This window comes from Engystomops pustulosus, chromosome 5 (genome assembly GCF_040894005.1).
Source record: "Engystomops pustulosus chromosome 5, aEngPut4.maternal, whole genome shotgun sequence".
NCBI lineage: Eukaryota > Metazoa > Chordata > Amphibia > Anura > Leptodactylidae > Engystomops > Engystomops pustulosus.
The window spans coordinates 77,346,951-77,365,061 of record NC_092415.1 but is presented as its reverse complement, the minus strand read 5'-3'; the positions used below and the strand labels follow the sequence as shown (position 1 = coordinate 77,365,061).

At 40.2% G+C, this 18,111-nt stretch overlaps 1 protein-coding gene across 8 annotated transcripts in view; it reads right to left on the bottom strand.

Annotated features, from left to right (window-relative positions):
- Nucleotides 1-206: 206 nt before the first annotated feature.
- DCDC2 (doublecortin domain containing 2) overlaps nt 207-18,111 on the bottom strand; it is a 123,548-nt gene continuing 105,643 nt past the window's right edge. For 7 of the 8 annotated variants that reach the window (XM_072152440.1, XM_072152443.1, XM_072152442.1 and 4 more), the window contains 2 exons: nt 8,133-8,501; nt 207-1,640 (listed from right to left, as the gene is read on the bottom strand). In XM_072152440.1, coding sequence (XP_072008541.1) covers nt 1,542-1,640; nt 8,133-8,501 — 468 coding nt within the window. In that variant the 3' untranslated portion in view covers nt 207-1,541. The remainder of the gene's footprint in view (nt 1,641-8,132; nt 8,502-18,111) is intronic. The other variant, XM_072152445.1, reaches the window with a different exon arrangement.

Sequence of the window (18,111 nt, the reverse complement as noted above, 5' to 3'; positions counted from 1 at the left end):
TTTTTTAAAATTTTTACCGGTGTTTTGTATGCGTTGGAAAAGGGGTAGTCTTATACGGCGAATATATCTTAAACTCTATATTTTAAACAGGAAAGTAGGGGGGTCGTCTTATACACCAGGTCGTCTTATACGCCGGAATATACGGTACCTAATGACCTGTCAATCTCAAGATATGAGGACTCCAATGATGCACATAAAGACAGAAGTAATGTAGATAGTTTATTTGTGACACAATATATAGCTTTTTATGTATTATTTTTGCATATATGAGAATCTCTGGTTGTTAGGAAAAATAACTTTGTATAACATATGTAATATGAGAGTATAAGAAATAAATAATGCAATATAACATTATACCAGACTCTTTACCGTGTCAGTAATCTTTATGAACCACAGGGATAATCTGCACACTGTGCATGCCTAACAACTATTTCACTTGAGCTCTCAGCCATTAATAAAATGGGTCAGATTATATCTGCCTAGATGGGTAGAAATTGTTTCTGTGTATTCACATCGAGGTCCCCGGATAATCCGTCCATGTGCATTAACTCCATTTCATCAGGACCAATCTCCTGTATGTAATATTCCGTAAACTTGTATAGTAACAACCTGCTTTTAGGTAAAACATTGGCTTTTCTTAGCTGGCTATGTGTGTGGAGGGATTTTGGTTTAATGACAATGACATTTTACACTTTACAAGGACGCGCTGAGTAAATGTTAGTGCATTTCAAGCTGCTGATCAGAGTAAACATGCAGAATGGGACATAGGTCATTATTTCTAAGCGGCTGTCGATATTCCCCTGAGTCTGTGCTCAGTAGCAGACATCACTGGCTATTAAACAAAGCCCATAAAATCTTTGCATGCACAATGTAAATTACTGTCAACGGCCGCCACATGTTGTTGTGTAATGTACAATAGCAATGGCCACGGATGATGCTTTCTAATTAGCTGCAGCATTGTCTCCGAGAAGGACACATAGAACCAGAATCTGACTTGTGTTGCTGTATGTTTAGTGTCTGATTGAGACCAAATACTGACTACTATGCATTATAATTATGTTATTTAAAATTCTATTAAACATATTGAATATGTGTCTATCTAAGGTAGCTAAGAAAACAAGCTGTGACACATAGCAACTAATGGGATTATACCCTCTTGTAGGACAAGTTAGAAAACTGGTTGCTGTATGTTACTTTGTTTTTTTTAACCAATAAGCTGTACACCAAATGTAATAAAAGTAGCAACAAACAATGGCTATATAGGAAGGGCTGGGAATAGTGCAATGTAATGTAATATGGCTTCACAAAACATTCAAATTATGATTAAAAAATATCTGGCGGTATAAAAAGTACCCTAATAAATAGATAGGAATGACAATCTTCATAAAAATTAACCTGCCTTACAAACTGCATATAATATGAGGGCGTGTATAGCAGTCTACAAACATACAATATAATCCCCCAGCTTTGTAATGATACAATAGAACATGCAGATTCAAGTATCAAGGTAGCATTGTAGAATAGGTGTCATCTTCTCCAGTTTAGGCCACAGCAACAGATTCCTTGTTGTCATCTTCGCTAGGAGTGGAAACCTTCTCCAGTAGTCGTGATGATGTTGGTCTTGGAAGTGAATCTTCAGCCTATAATGACAACAAAATAAAAGATGCTAAGCTTTGGTAATGAAACTATGACACTAGCACCAAGTCTAAATGGAAGAATCTACAGTGCGGCTCCCTCTTTATGTCATATTGTGTGCTTGATGATGGGTAGATTTCTCTTATGTGATGCCCTCTGTTGTTTCAGGTATTATAGTGTGTAGTTGGGCTTCTGTATATTTTCCAGGCTTGGGTGATTTGGTGATTAGTATGGATGTACTATTTTAAATTATTTGATTGTCCTAATAATTGTTGTCAGTTTAGATTTCATTAATAAAGTTATAGATTTGTTCCAGCCATTTTTTATGCATCCCTTGTCTTATTGGTGTATTTAGTGTTTTTTCATGTGTCGGCTTTAGTTTTTTTCATGTCATATTTTGTATTACAGCTGTGTCTGCCCCCAAACCCATAAAAAGTAGATTAACACTAATAGACTTTCATTTAAAAAACACAAAGTGTACAGCCATCAGCCCGTTACCTTCATATAACATTAAAACTGAGAAATATGGAAAGAAATCTCACAATTTTCCAAGAGCTCAGCCATGCCCAACCCACCTTATGCCCTGTGTCTGGGTGCAAAATAAGTAGCTGGCACAGGAGCCACAGTAGCTAGCACAAATGGCAGGTTTTAGTGACAGCCCGTGAGCCCGCTTCATATTCCCCACTCCACTGCAGGACGTTCAGAAATGTCCAAATGTGGTAAGGTGTTAATGTGTATGTTCCTTGCAAGATTTCTACAAAACTGTGGGGGAGATTTATTAATCTACTTGCACCAAATTCTGACATCATATGCATCAAAAAAACTGTTTAGTAAGGCCTGGGAACAGACAGGGGACATAGACAAAGACACTGGGCACTAAAACTAACCGCCTTTTCAGCTGTCCCCGGATTATCACCTTGTCTTCCCCAAATTCTATTGGACAACTGGTGAACATTCTTTTCCTTTGCCATAGGGCAAAACACAAGACAAAACAAAGAGAGGAATAGTCTCCAGAACGAAGTCAGAACCAAAAGGACAAACGCAGTACAAAATAACAAGGCAAAAAGACAGTGTGAATAAAAGCAAATGGTCAACCTGAGTACAGAATAACGGGATGCACAGCAAGCTTACTAAGTATTAACCCCTTAACGCTCTGCGCCGTAGCTCTACGGCGCAGAGGTATAAGGAGTGTATGAAGAGGGCTCACGGGCTGAGTCCTCTTCATACAAAGGTGGGGGTTTCGCATTTTGCAGAAAACCCCCACCGCTAATAACCGCGGTCGGTTCATCTTTTTTACGATCGCCGCGCCCCCGAACGTCATCGGGGGGCGGCGATCGGTTGCCATGGTAGCCTCGGGTCTCCTTTTGACACGAGGCTACATGGCTTCTGGAGATTCGTTACAATGAGCCAGTGGCTCATTGTAATGAATGACCTGCGAAAATGCCATATATTGCAATACAGAAGTATTGCAGTATGTGGTAGGAGCGATCTGACCATCTAGGGTTAATGTAAGAAATAGTGATAAAAAAAAGTTTAAAAAATAAAAAAAATTAATAAAATATTAAAAATTCAAATCACCCCCCTTTCCCTAGAACTGATATAAAACATAAAAAAGCAGTAAAAATAACAAACATATTAGGTATCGCCCCGTCCCAAAATGCCTGATCTATTAAAATATAAAAACGGTTACGGCTGGCAGTGACCTCCGAGGTGGGAAATGGCGCCCAAATGTCCGAAATGCGACTTTTACACCTTTTTACATGACATAAAAAATGAAATAAAAAATGATCAAAATGTCGCACAGACCTCAAAATGGTAGCAATGAAAACGTCGCCTCATTTCGCAAAAAATGACACCTCACACATCTCCGTGCACCAAAATATGAAAAAATGATTATTAGTGTCAGAAGATGGCAAAAATTTTTTTTCTTTTTTGCACACATTCGTTTAATTTTTGAAAATGTATTAAAACACAATAAAACCTTTATAAATTTGGTATCTCCGCGATCGCACCGAACTAAAGAATAAAGCTGAGGTGTTATTTTGAGTGCACAGTCAAAGTCGAAAAAACTGAGCCCACAAGAATGTGACGCATGTGCGTTTTTAAAAAATTTTTTCCACATTTGGAATTTTTTTTCAGCTTCGCAGTACACGGCATATTAAAATAAATAACATTACGGGAAAGGAAAATTTGTTACGCACAAAATAAGCCCTCACACAGGTCTGTACACGTAAAAATGAAAAAGTTATGGATTTTTGAAGTTGGAGAGCGAGAAATGAGCGGAAAAACCCTGCGTCCTTAAGGGGTTAATACTATAGCCGACAAATATCCTAGGGCAGGCCCACCACTTATATGATATCAGAGTACCGCTCTAGGAGGTGATTGGATCAGAACTCTAAAATCAGCTAGGGAGTAATATTAGTGGAGGCAGATTCTGTTACTGTAACTACGGGTTAACTATTGATGAGCCGGAGCAGAGCTGCAGGAGACTGACAGGTGTGGTACAATTCAATTAAGGCTTTCAGGGAAAGGGAAAGCTCATGCAGATGAGGGCAATTATATTTTGTGTTTGCTTTAATCATTCATTTCTAGGTTTAGTGTCCCTTCAAATAAACTATGCCAAGCTATGGAGTCTGTGGCACCTAAGTGGATAAACTGCCTGGGTCATTTCTGATAGAGGCAACTACAGCATGAACCTGTTATTTATGTAACCACAGGCCCCCCTGCTATGCGTACATTAGTAGTGCCCATGTCATTTTTCGTGATATGTCACGGTGCAAATATATTGGTTAAAGTATGATGGTTAATAGAAAATGCAGTAAAATACCATGGGTTTGCTCTGGTCTGCAAAGAAATAGTGTGTGGATCGCACTACTGGACCTGTTTTAGCCAATTGAAGTGAATGCACATTGCAATTCTTGGCACAGAAGAGTATCAGCTACGATACGATGTGCATGTTACTAATTCATAGTAATTGACTAGGATGTCTCTCCATTACTAGGCTGCAATGTTCAGCTGTAAGGTGTCTGTAATTATGTTTTAGTGATAATCATTGAAACCAAACATTTGGAAAATCCAACTGTCACACGGAGCAGAACACTTTTTTTTCTAAAACTACAATGATAAAATATACCAGATCTGACTTACATACAAATAAAACTTATGAACAATGCTTGTATTCTCTTCTCATGTATGTTCCTATAAGTATACCTTCCTTAAACCATCATTTATATACACAATACCTTTTTGACTAAAAGTCACAATGAAGAACGTATCAAGGCAACAGCTCTCTGACTGTGTTCCTTATGAAATATGTAAGCTGCCTGTGATATTTTTGTAGATATTACGGTAACCTGAAATAATTAGCAGAATTAATAATTTATCAATCAGGGCAGAAAGCCTCTCTTATTCAGTGGAATGGTGTCTGAGATGCAGTTACACTGCTTAGCCTCCCCATAGAGAAAGGACATGTTCTTCTAGGAATCAACTTACCAGTGGGGATCTCAGTTGCTGGAGCCCCACCAATGTGATACTGATTACCTATCCTACAGAGAATTAGGGGATTAACTGTTTGTTAATTGGAAGTTATTGTAAAAATGTATTGTCTAACACTTCTTTTTGAAGTAAAACGAAACAAGTTATGAAAGTGCTGCATGTTGATATTTCCAGAATACATTTCAGGTTTTTACATAGATTGTCTTCACCTTGGTATATATGTGTGACTATGTTCTGCAAATTTCCACACACAATCCCATAGAAGTTGGCAAAAAAATCTTTTTATTTACATTGGCTGTGAGTGAGATCTCATAACTGCACATTTTTTAAGAAATATGGAGAAGTAAACACACATTTCTTTTACACGTCTGACACCTACTGGTCTGTGGTCACGTTACACGCTGCCTCTATTCCTGTGACATCCCCCGGCAGGTCGTGCTGTCATATCGAAGCAGAGTCACCTTTACATGATATGTGATCATACCACTACATTGCTGACTCTTTACCATCATTATACACTCATCCTTCATATTTGAAGTTGTTATAAGGGGTCCTAGTCATTTAATGCATCTAACATGCCAGAGTTTTCGGCCCTAGGCTGCTGTTTTCCTCCCATCCTAAGCACTTTGACAGGTGCCTCCCTCACCAAGTACCTTATCCTGTGGCGTTAAATTGGAAATGTCAAGTCTGTACTGAATGGCAGAATTGATATTCAATACCTGTACTGTAACCTAGTAAATCATATGTACTAAGATTATTCTTCCAAACATATTTCCATTTTCCCAGAATGTTGTTGGACAAAGACTCCTCTCATTGCTTATTCCTGCTGAGACTAATAACCTATTATTACAATAAAACCGATTGTCTACAGCAGATGCATATCTACCAGAAGAAGCTGACCCACGATGGCCCTACAGTTACACTTGGTTATGTTTAACATATAAAACTTTCTGACTTTGTAAATGAATTTTTTGGGTCAAATTGGTCTTTATGCAGTTGCTGTTCATGTTGGATTAATCATGATGTAACTTAAAGGATAAACATGAAATGCTCTTATAAACTTTGACTGAATACTCAGGTGGAGATTTACCAGAAGTGTTGCCCATGGCAGCCAATCAGAGCTCAGGTTTCATTTTCCCACAGCTGTTTATAAAATCAAAGCTGATCTCTGATTGGCATCCATGGACAGCTAAAACAGTTTTACCTCAGGTATTTCTGAAAAATCTCCCCCGTTGAACACTGTGGGAGGAGTGGATACATAGTTGTAAAAAGGAACTACTGTATATACTCGAGTATAAGCCGAGTTTTTTAACACAACATTTGTGCTTATACTCGGGTATAGAAAAATAATAAACTTACTACTCACCATTCCGATGGCCCTGACAGCTCCTCTTCATCTTCATGCCGCAAGTCCGCGGCAGCTCCGTGGGTGCGCCTCTTCTGTCTTCATGCCGGCACAGGGCAGCGACAGCTCCGTGCGCACGGCCACTCTGTGACGCTGTTGACGTACGGAGCTGTCGCGGCTTTGAGCCGGCATGAAGACAGAAGAAGCGCAGCCATGGAGCTGCCGCGGACCTGCGACATGAAGATGAAGAGGAGATCTCTGGGCCATCAGAATGGTGAGTAGTAAGTTTATTATTTTTTTACCGACAACAGGGGGCTGGCAGGCTATATAGATAAAGGGGCTGGCAGGCTATATACATAAAGGGACTGGCAGGCTATATAGATAAAGGGGCTGGCAGGCTATATACATAAAGGGGCTGGCAGGCTATATACTGAAGGCGGCTGGCAGCTATATACTGGGAGATTGTGACCAATACATTTCCCACCCTCAGCTTATACTCGAGTCAATAGTTTTTTTTTTTTTTTTTTGGTGGTAAAACTGGGTACCTCAGCTTATACTCGGGTCGGCTTATACTCGAGTATATACGGTATCCAGTCAAAGTTTATTCATTGAGTGATGCAATTCATTCCTAGAACTTTTCAAGAGATTAGAGTCAAGCTCCTCACTTCATGCCCTGCACACGATTGAATTCAATAAATCAGCTTTGACTGGAGTGTTCCTAATTTTTTAGAAACTTTTAGACACTTTTTGGACAACTGGTAAAAGACCAGCACTGGCCTCAATAAAAGAGTGGGCACCAAAAATGCACCAGATGTGACCATATTTTTCTGGTGTACCTTATGCCAAACATAGGTGGTGCAAAGTTAAATTAGACAGTCTTAAACTTATAATTCCACATCACAGTTTGAATAATTGCTGCAGTTTAAAAAGTTTGTCTAGAGGTATTGAATTTTGATAAATCTTCCCTAAAAGTCTGGGTCTGGAGCAGAGAGGAAGGTTGTTAAAGTGGCTAACGATAGTCTCAAGAAATATCAATATGTTGATGTAGACATACAAGTGATTTTTAGTCAGCAAATGAATAATCTTTTTTCAGAAACCTTCTTATATGAAAGGATCCTTTATGTTCTAGCGACTATAAAACAACATGTTAAACATGGCCAACTTCTATAAGGATACAGGAGCTATTTCATGGAGCAAACAAATATGCAACGTGCAGATTACTGGAATCAGGCAAATCCATTTTTATCTCAGCCTCCCAACATACCACAGAGTAAATTACTATGAGTAGGGATGGGTAGAACATGGCCTTATAAAGAATAAACTTGGAGGCCACTGAGTGGTATTCTATAAAAGTAAACCAATTAAATTTACCAGGCCCTTTGATTACAGATACTATTGCCTCTAGGCATGCCTTAGCTGGATGATGGAATCTGAGCTTCCTGTATCCTAGATCAGTATTACTAGGTAGCTTGTAAAATAAGCTATTCCCAGAAGGCAGCTACATGAAGTGATGGATATATAGAATTCATAAACAAATTTATGTGAGATCAATGTCAACAGACAACATAAAATGTATTTTTTGCAGATTATTAACGAATATGGTAGATAATAAAAATATGCAATAAAATATGTTTGGTATTATCCTGGAAAGCTTTACCTGACTTTGGTCATTGCCGTTTCCCACATGGTCTTCATCTTCTTCTTCTCGCTCATAAATATCACCATTAACGTGACCAATGCCGTCATGTGTGTCTACTGAATTAACATGCTGATCTTCTTCCCAATGTCCATCTCCATAATTATCAATCACATCTTCTGAATCATTCAGCATCTTCCCATGATTTGCTTCGACTTCATGACTTACCATGCTGTGCTCCTCATTTTCACCTGTTTCTTCTTCATGGAGATGTTCTGCTTGAACATTATTAAGGACATATTCATGTTCTTCTGCTTCTTCAGCAACCACCTCACCATCTTGTCCCTCATTATCTCTTACTTCTTCTTCCTCAACTGGTTCAGCCACTCTCTGTAATAATTGAAAGCCCATTAGACAAGAGTTGGAAAGTGTCAGGTTATGGACACCAAGCTTTGAAGTACGTATAATTCTTCAATTATAATTTATAATAAATGAATTCTAATATTGTATCTATAATTATGCAGAGTGGCTATCAATAATGTTAAAGAAAACTACTTTTGTAAGACTTTTTCAATATCTAAAGACACGTAAATGGTTGTTAATGGTGTGGTCCTGGCGCTCTGCCTAATCGTTGGAATGAAGGTCCTATTGCTGACCTTCTTCAGCTCCATTGACCCTCCATCTCTCCTCTGAGTGCTGTGGATGGACCTCAGCTAATATATTACCTTCACACTTTTTTAAAGAAAAACATCAGATTCAGAAACTCGGCTGAGTGCTGAAGCCCCTTTGATCTGTTAATCGATGGGAGCCCACTAATCGCAAAATGACAGTAACCCTATTAGTGAAATATGAAGCCCACTCTGGTGGAAAATAATGGAAGCGTATTATGTACTTGTTTGTTTAGCAAACATCCATTTTTGTATGAAATCTACTGCTTCATATCTCCGATAGTCCTTGAATGAACAAAAGTCTGCAGCAGGTGTTTTTTTCACCCTTTGCAGACCTATAAGGACTAAAATATGCATCAGAACAAGTATACACCAGGAAGCAAAAAGCTTTCAAAAAGAATGTATGTGTATTTCATTCTATCAAAAAAGAGAACTATGACCTTTGTGTTTCCTAGACTGTGCAGGGATGAAAGAGTAAGAATAGTTAAAAAGCACTGCCTCTAAAAAATGTATGTAAAATGGCAACATTCCTTAAGTGAGTAAAGAAAACCTGTATCCAGTTACAGTGGTATTTACATTGCTGGTTTCTAGTTAAATTGACCAAGGTTCATTAATATCTATAGGAGCAGGTAGAACGTAATGCATAGAAAAGCACTTAAAGGAGGAAATAAAACTGGTTGTACAAAATAAATGTCTTCTCTTGTCAACTCCTCATCTTTTGGAACCTCTATCCTTTGTTTCATAGTTTTCTAGCTATTGTCTTGGACGAAGTCTTTAACCCAATGATGACCAAGCACTTTACATGTACTTTGCCTGGCCATGTGCTTTAAATTGGGATTTAAGCTCCTCTGTTATCAAGCACAAGCAGTTTTGGTGTCTTAAAGTAGAAAACAGAAGGAGGACACATAGGGGAAAGAAATACAAAACATAGATTTGTTTGCACTAGTTTTATTTGCTCTTCCATTGTGCAGTGCCACACATTAGTTATTTGTGTTGCATACTATTGATTAATCAGGTCAGTTTTCGGGATGTGCACAAAGTAGTACAGTTATAAATGTGCTGCAACCTATGAACCAAAACTACCACTCCCATTTAAGTCCACTGTACTAAAGAGTGTTGGTCAAAATGCATTTGCAACACAAAAATGTGTCCCACAAACATAATAAATACATGTGATAGCTATTGGTTTGGCTATTGCAAGCTACATAGAATGCCTGAAAATCAGTGGCCATCCGAGGAATCATATTTACAATAGGCAGGGTTTACACCAGCAAACGTGTCTATAGGCATACACTGAAGAAATCTTCCTCTTTTCCTCCATCTCCTCAGTATAAATCACATTTAGCAGGAAACACTGGATGAAAGAATGCTGAATTCTGTGTTTTTCCATTCTGAGAGCGCATTATGCACTCAGGGGAGGCCATTACAGGGAGGCGGATACAGCTATATGGCTGCTGCTGAGAATAAACTGTGGGTGTTTCCCAGCGATGTAACTGTCCATATAAGCACAGTTACGTCACTCTGGAGACACCCACTTTTGGGAGGAGGAGCTGAACAGGAGGACGCATCACACTTTATGACCATATGTTGTATATGTTGTAGCCCTCCATTATAAAGATATGTCGGGAATCCTCCTGATGTATCCTTAAAATCAAGGGATATAATGTGATGTGAACATAGTCCAACAGTACCATGCTCTGAACTAATAAGGGGCAATATCTTTAGCTGGGTATCTGGTTTGGTTCATATAAGCTAATTTGCAATAGTTTTTCCCATCAAGCATAATTAGTTAAAATGACTCCACACAAAGAAGTTCATTTTAGTAAAAAGCATTACCCCACACTATTTATTTAAAGGGAACCTGTCTCCACATTTTCACATGTACAGCTACTGACAGGTTCCCACAGAGCACTATTAACTAACTAACACCCTTCTTCTAGCTAAAAATAATTTCCCTTACATCCCCATAAAACAACATTATCTTATATTACCTGTGTGAAGTGAGAAATCTCAAGATTATGCATAGTTTACTTATGTGCACAAAATACCTTTATTAACCTTTCATCATGTGATCAGATATCTGTCTACAACTACTGTGAAATGACTATGCTCTAAAGATGGCGTCTGTGTCTGAGACTGCACTCAAAGATGGCGTCTGAGAAAAGACTGAAGCTTTCTTCATTTTCTTCAAGAAGAGACACAAAACAAAGCTGGTTCTTGTTTCTATATAAGTTTGTGTACGTCCTTGAATAAAGCAGAATTGCCTTTTCCTCTGACCGAGAGGGAATTATACAGAAATACTTTTTCTGTCTGGAGCAATCCTTATGCATCCACTTGCTATAAATTAATTTGGCCAGCAACAACTCATAAAAAGGGAGTCTCCTCACCATAACACCTACCTAGCATAAGAGAAGGGGGTGGGGGTGTCCTTCTCGGTCAGTCCCATCTACACCTCCCCATGTTCCAAGCCTCTTCTCAGTATGTCATGTGACCATGTGTGTGTCATATAAGGTCCTTTACGTTTGCAACATCTACCCAATGTATGTATGTAATCACATGGCAGTATCATGGCATGATCATAGCATGGCTCCATGGACTTCTACTCCACCCAATCCTCCATGGCAGCTGCTGTGATTTCATCGAATCAGATACTTACATGAGGTAGAATGTGCAAATGACCTAATATGATGCCACCCTGGTCACATGACATTAAGTGGCCAATGATATCACAGAGCTCTCTATCAATGTTTCACATAGCAGCCCATGAATATGCAGTGAGTAACTGGACTCACGTAGTGACATTGGACTTACATCTGGTGAGTTGCATATAAGTTTACAAACTGTTTTTTTAACATTACAGTCATGGAAAGGAACCATTTTGGGATAAGGACAATGCCTTTAACCATAGTTTTTAATCAGGTATTTGTTTTTAGTGGGTTAATTTGCATGACAGGTTCTCTGAAAAATATATGAACCCAGAAGGTTTAACATGTTTTAGTCACAATGGTAACAATACATAAAGTGAGCTTGTCAAATTATAAGATATACAGTAAGCAAATGGTTATTTACACAAAGGGCATGTAACTGTGTTGTGTCTGCATATGCTACTATATTGATTAATTTTATCACTTTCTGCCTCAAAATGACCAGTGTTGTACATTTTATTACATAAAAGCCTTTTCAGCTGAAAAACCCTATTTAGAAATTCCTGAAATGTATTTGCCCTACAGTTAGTTATTTATGAAAGAGAAAATGAAGTAATTAGTTATGGTCAGAGAATGATGATGACCAGCTTCAAATGCAGCTTTCATTCTGGACATTGCATGCATTATTGGTATTCCCTTTAATGTCTGGCTGGCACTGTCTGAACTCTGTGACCCTTTACTAATTTGCTTACTTGGAAATCATCTCTCGGTGCATTTAGTGTACAGAAAATATAGTGAATGTAATGCAAGTTAATGAGCTAATTACAAGAGATCCTGGAACCTGTCTGCTGCCAAATTACCAGTCAGGAACCTGATAGCGGCAGTATTACATTTACATCTTCTGCAGAAGATTAGGGACCCTCAATAAGATTATTATCACAATGTTTATGTAAAGAATTTACACTTTGCATTGTCATGTCTTTACTACAACATTAAAGGAAAAGTTCAGGTGAACTGCCCCTTCTGTACTGTAATCTGTCCATACCCCCTCTACCTGGATACCTATGTGACTTAGTGTTTACTGGTCATGAAAATCTAGCCCACAGACTTTCAACATCTTTTTACGCTGGATGACGACAAGTTCACAAAGATTTCATTGAATATTCAAGGAGAAGCAGTATTTAAAGGAGTCACAGGGGCGGAAAAAAGTCACAATGTCCTGTCCCCAAAGCTGGAAATGATTAGTACATCATAAGCCACATTCAGCAGCTGTAACCTGGCTTGTGATAATGTACCTGGTCTTATGGAACATTAATCAATTGAATAGGGGTCTTCCTAGAATGACAGTTCTCTACCCCCATGAATCCTCACAAGTCATTTAAAAACCATATTCATCATTGTGATCTTGTCACCATCATGGATAACAGGTTGATGGTCCTTTGTTGGCCTAAACCCTTGTGAGTGGATCCCTTTAAGATCTCTAGTCGAAAGAGGAACCATATTGATTTGTTTAGAAACAAGTAAAATATTTTAAAAAATGGATTACTATTGGAGAACATTGCGGAACTGGAGATATCTATATGCTTCAAAGGTACAGTAAAAAATGTTACATAATACTACTGTAGTACAAGTGAACAAAAGGAAACTTGGTAAAATATATATTTTCATCTGCATATTATGAATAATCCCCCAGTGGAGAGTCAATGGCTGTAAGCCCCCACATGCCTGCAAGGCAGCCTTCATTGGCAAAGTCTCTGTAAGGATAACCAAGTCAGCTAAACCAGTTTCCTACTCTGTACTGACGCGATGCAAGGACATTGAAACATTACTGTCAATAGTTGGGAATCTGTTATTTTTGGAGTAGATGTACTGGTATGACTTAAATCCTGCATTATGTCATTAGGCTTATAGGAAGCAATGCTAGATGTTAATGGGGATGTCGTACAAGGTAGCTAAAACAAGCCTTCATTGGCAAAGTCTCTGTAAGGTGAGCTCTTACCTCACAACACAAGTCAAATGCTTCTAACTCAAGTAAAGCAGTTTCCTACACTGTATAGAAAAAAAGCAAACACATAAAAACAGTGTTGTTTGGCTGTAATACCATATTATGTCATTAGGCTTCCTGAAGTAATGCCTGATGATAAGGGGGTCTCTTAAATGGTATTTTTCCTTATCCAGTAAAATGTATTTGCCTATTTCTCATAATCCCCCAGTGAAACGTCAATAGCTGTAAGTCTCCACATGCCTGCAAGACAGCCTTGGTTGGCAAAGTTTCCCTAAAGAGAGCACCTCTCTATTCACTGATTCTCTCCCTGCTTTGTCTATGAATTAACTTCAGAATCAACCTTGAGACAAGCCAGTTGGCTAAAAGTTTGGGTTACATTCATAGATGTCTATAGAAAGGGTATGGGGTATAGATGGAAATGGCTGCTGAGAGAAAGGCTTCTGCAGATACTGATGAGTGCAGGATTTATAGTTATTGTAAACTGAAGTTAGAGTTCTGTGTGCAGTCTTTTGGAGATATCACAGCAGCTAATCCCCACCCTCAATAATGGGCTTGTTTTTTGTGGAAACAGCTGTATTTCTATTTCTGTATTTCTTTAAGCCTAATGGACACATCGGGGGTCATTTACTAAGGGCCCGGTTCACGGTCTCCCGACGTGTTACCCGAATATTTCCGATTTGCGCCGATTTCCCCTGAATTGCCCCGGGATTTTGGCGCACGCGATCGGATTTTGGCGCATCGGCGCTGGCATGCACGCGATGGAAATCGGGGGGCGTGGCCGAACGAAAACCCGATGGATTCGGAAAAACCGCCGCATTTAAAACTAAAAATCTGTCACGGAGCTTGCACTTACCTTCACTCAGCCCGAGCCGGTGAACTCCAGCGCGTTCCAATGCTTTTCAGTGCAGCAGCGCCACCTGGTGGACGGCGGAGGAACTACCTTAATAAATCCCGGCCGGACCCGAATCCACCGCAGAGAACGCGCCGCTGGATCGCGAATGGACCGGGTAAGTAAATCTGCCCCATCGTGTGCAGAAATGGCCCCTAAATGGGAAAGTTTGTGTTCTGTTTTAAACGGGTGGAGATTACCGTAGCCCTTAGCCCTCTCTCCTTGGAATTAGATGCTCTCTATGGGAACCTTTTGACACGCAAACCTAGATCATTCTGCTTTGATAATCACTGGCTGCGGTGGGTCATCAATGTGTACAGTGATTGGATGAGTGCTAATCAAGGCACTCAGAAAACTTTACTAGTGGCCTGAGCAGGGTCTAAACCAGAGAGACAGTTGACTAAAAAGAGGTCAAAATTTTTCTTAACCATCTTGGAGCCTCATAGTCAATTTTTCATTTGACAAAAGATATAACTCATAAGATATTGTGACTTTAATATTAAACTGAGCCTTTCAGCTTCCTAATCACGTCACAGGTAAATACAGCAATGTGTAGCATAAATCATAAGTTGTCCAAGCATACCTCTCCTGTTTCCCAGGAGTCGGTTTTATATTGCACTGGGGTGGGGGAATATCTACTGGTTCCCTCCTTATCCTTTGTCTGTGATGCCCATCTCAATGCCCAATGATTAACGGGAACCTGTCAACACATTATTCACAAATACAGGTTCCCATAGAGTCCTAGTAACTAACTGACACCTTTCTTTTAGCTAAAAATTGTTCCCATCAGACCCCAATATATTCAACTTTATAATTTTACCTGGTGTCCAAGCATGTCTATAGCGGGTCGAGGTGGGCGTGGCCTCTTCAGGCTCAATACAGCAGCCCCTCCCCATCCTTTCTCTTCATATAGCAGTAATGTCATGAGACCAGGCCGACATCATCACAGGCCCTTTAGCCTTCTAACATTAGCAATCTGTACACCAAGCATATATCTCATGAAATCAAAGCATATCATATCACATGAAATCTCAGCAGCCTGTATGGAGAGGACTTGAAGTCCATGCAAGCTGTGATTGTTTTATGTGGTCAGATATGGGCATGGGGTACAGTTTGCTAACGTTAAGAGGCTAAAGGACCTGGGATGATGTCACCCTGGTATCATGACAAGTTTATAACTCTGACTTTGTAAGGATCCAAAGATAAGAGTTTTTAGCTAAAAGAAGAGGGTCAGATAGCTACTAGGGCTCTATAGGAACCTGCCACTAGCTGTATTTGTGAAAAATGTGGTGTCAGATTCCCTTTAACAGTTCCCATACATAAATATTGTGTAGAAAGAAAAACATGGGTGCACTAGCAGGCACAGCCATAGATGCACAGAGAAGCTAAGTTCTATATTGATATTTGTAAAATAACAGATCTAAGGGAAACGAGAAAGGTACAGTATTTCTGGAAAGCTTACAAAGCATTTTTACATAGTCGGGCACAATTACTTACCCATCCATGTCGCGATCCCGGATCCGGAATGTCCGACGATCATGCATTGTGTTGGCATTCACGTAGATTGTGCACCCAATTTCCTGCATGTGTCGCTTCCCCTGCTCAGGTGAATGTAAGTGTCTTGTGACACAATTTTAAAGTTAAATCCCGCGCTTAGTCGGAATGGCCCGCCCCCCCCCCCCTGATTTGTGTTGCATGAAAGCTGGCGTGCGATTGCATGCAACACAATCCCCTGCTAAATTTGCCGCAAATCGGAAATCACCAGAATATCTGACAAAAGTGCAGTCCACGGACCCTTAGTAAATGAGCCCCAGTGCCGTTTTTACTTAGGAGGCGATTTGGGAGCTGGTGGTTTCCTTTTAACATCATTCTATATACAGTTATAAACATGATCTGTGCATCAGCCACTTTTTGTTTCCCCATTATAATATGCATATTTCTTCAAAGTAAAATTTCACTATTTAGTTCGAGTTAGGCAAAGCTAAGCAAAAATGTCATATACTACAGTAATTATATATATAAATATATACATATATATATATATACATATATATATACACTCACTGGCCACTTTATTAGGTACACCATGCTAGTAATGGGTTGGACCCCCTTTTGCCTTCAGAACTGCCTCAACTCTTTGTGGCATAGATTCAACAAAGTGCTGGAAGCATTCCTCAGAGATTTTGGTCCATATTGACATGATGGCATCACACAGTTGTCGCAGATTTGTCGGCTGTACATCCATGATGCGAATCTCCCATTCCACTACATCCCAAAGATGCTCTATTGGATTGAGATCTGGTGACTGTGGAGGCCATTTGAGTACAGTGAACTCATTGTCATGTTCAAGAAACCAGTCTGAGATGATTCCAGCTTTATGACATGGTGCATTATCCTGCTGAAAGTAGCCATCAGATGTTGGGTATATTGTGGTCATAAAGGGATGGACATGGTCAGCAACAATACTCAGGTAGGCTGTGGCGTTGCAACGATGCTCAATTGGTACCAAGGGGCCCAAAGAGTGCCAAGAAAATATTCCCCACACCATGACACCACCACCACCAGCCTGAACCGTTGATACAAGGCAGGATGGATCCATGCTTTCATGTTGTTGACGCCAAATTCTGACCCGAATGTTGCAGCAGAAATCGAGACTCATCAGACCAGGCAACATTTTTCCAATCTTCTACTGTCCAATTTCGATGAGCTTGTGCAAATTGTAGCCTCAGTTTCCTGTTCTTAGCTGAAAGGAGTGGCACCCGGTGTGGTCTTCTGCTGCTGTAGCCCATCTGCCTCAAAGTTCAATGTACTGTGCGTTCAGAGATGCTCTTCTGCCTACCTTGGTTGTAACGGGTGGTGATTTGAGTCACTGTTGCCTTTCTATCAGCTCCAACCAGTCTGCCCATTCTCCTCTGACCTCTGGCATCAACAAGGAATTTCCGCCCACAGAACTGCCGCTCACTGGATGTTTTTTCTTTTTCGGACCATTCTCTGTAAACCCTAGAGATGGTTGTGCGTGAAAATCCCAGTAGATCAGCAGTTTCTGAAATACTCAGACCAGCCCTTCTGGCACCAACAACCATGCCACGTTCAAAGGCACTCAAATCACCTTTCTTCCCAAACTGATGCTCGGTTTGAACTGCTGGAGATTGTCTTGACCATGTCTACATGCCTAAATGCACTGAGTTGCCGCCATGTGATTGGCTGATTAGAAATTAAGTGTTAACGAGCAGTTGCACAGGTGTACCTAATAAAGTGGCCGGTGTGTGTATATATATATATATACCGTATATACTTGTGTATAAGCCGAGTTTTTCAGCACAAAAAATGTGCTGAAAAACCTAATCTCGGCTTATACACGAGTTAATTAAAAAAAAAAACATGAGTTAATTAAAAAAAAAAAATAATACTCACCCTCCGGCTCTCGGTCCTCGGCGGCGGCTCCTGGTCCTCGGCGGCAGCTCCCGATCCTCTGCGGCGGCTTCTCTCTTCGATCTTCACGTGCCGGCAGTCGCGTCTATGCGACTTGCCGGCGGGCGCACAATATGATGTAGCGGTGTCGCCGCTGATGACGTCGCATCGCACTGTGCGCCCGCTAGCAAGTCGCATGGACGCGACTGCCGGCACGTGAAGATCGAAGAGAGAAGCCGCCACAATGGATCGGGAGCTGCCGCCGAGGACCGGGAGCCGCCGCCCAGGACCAGGAGCCGCCGCCGAGGACCGGGAGCCGCCACTTCAAATCAAAGGTGAGTATCGTCGGAGGGTGAGTATTAAGTTTATTTTTTTATTATAC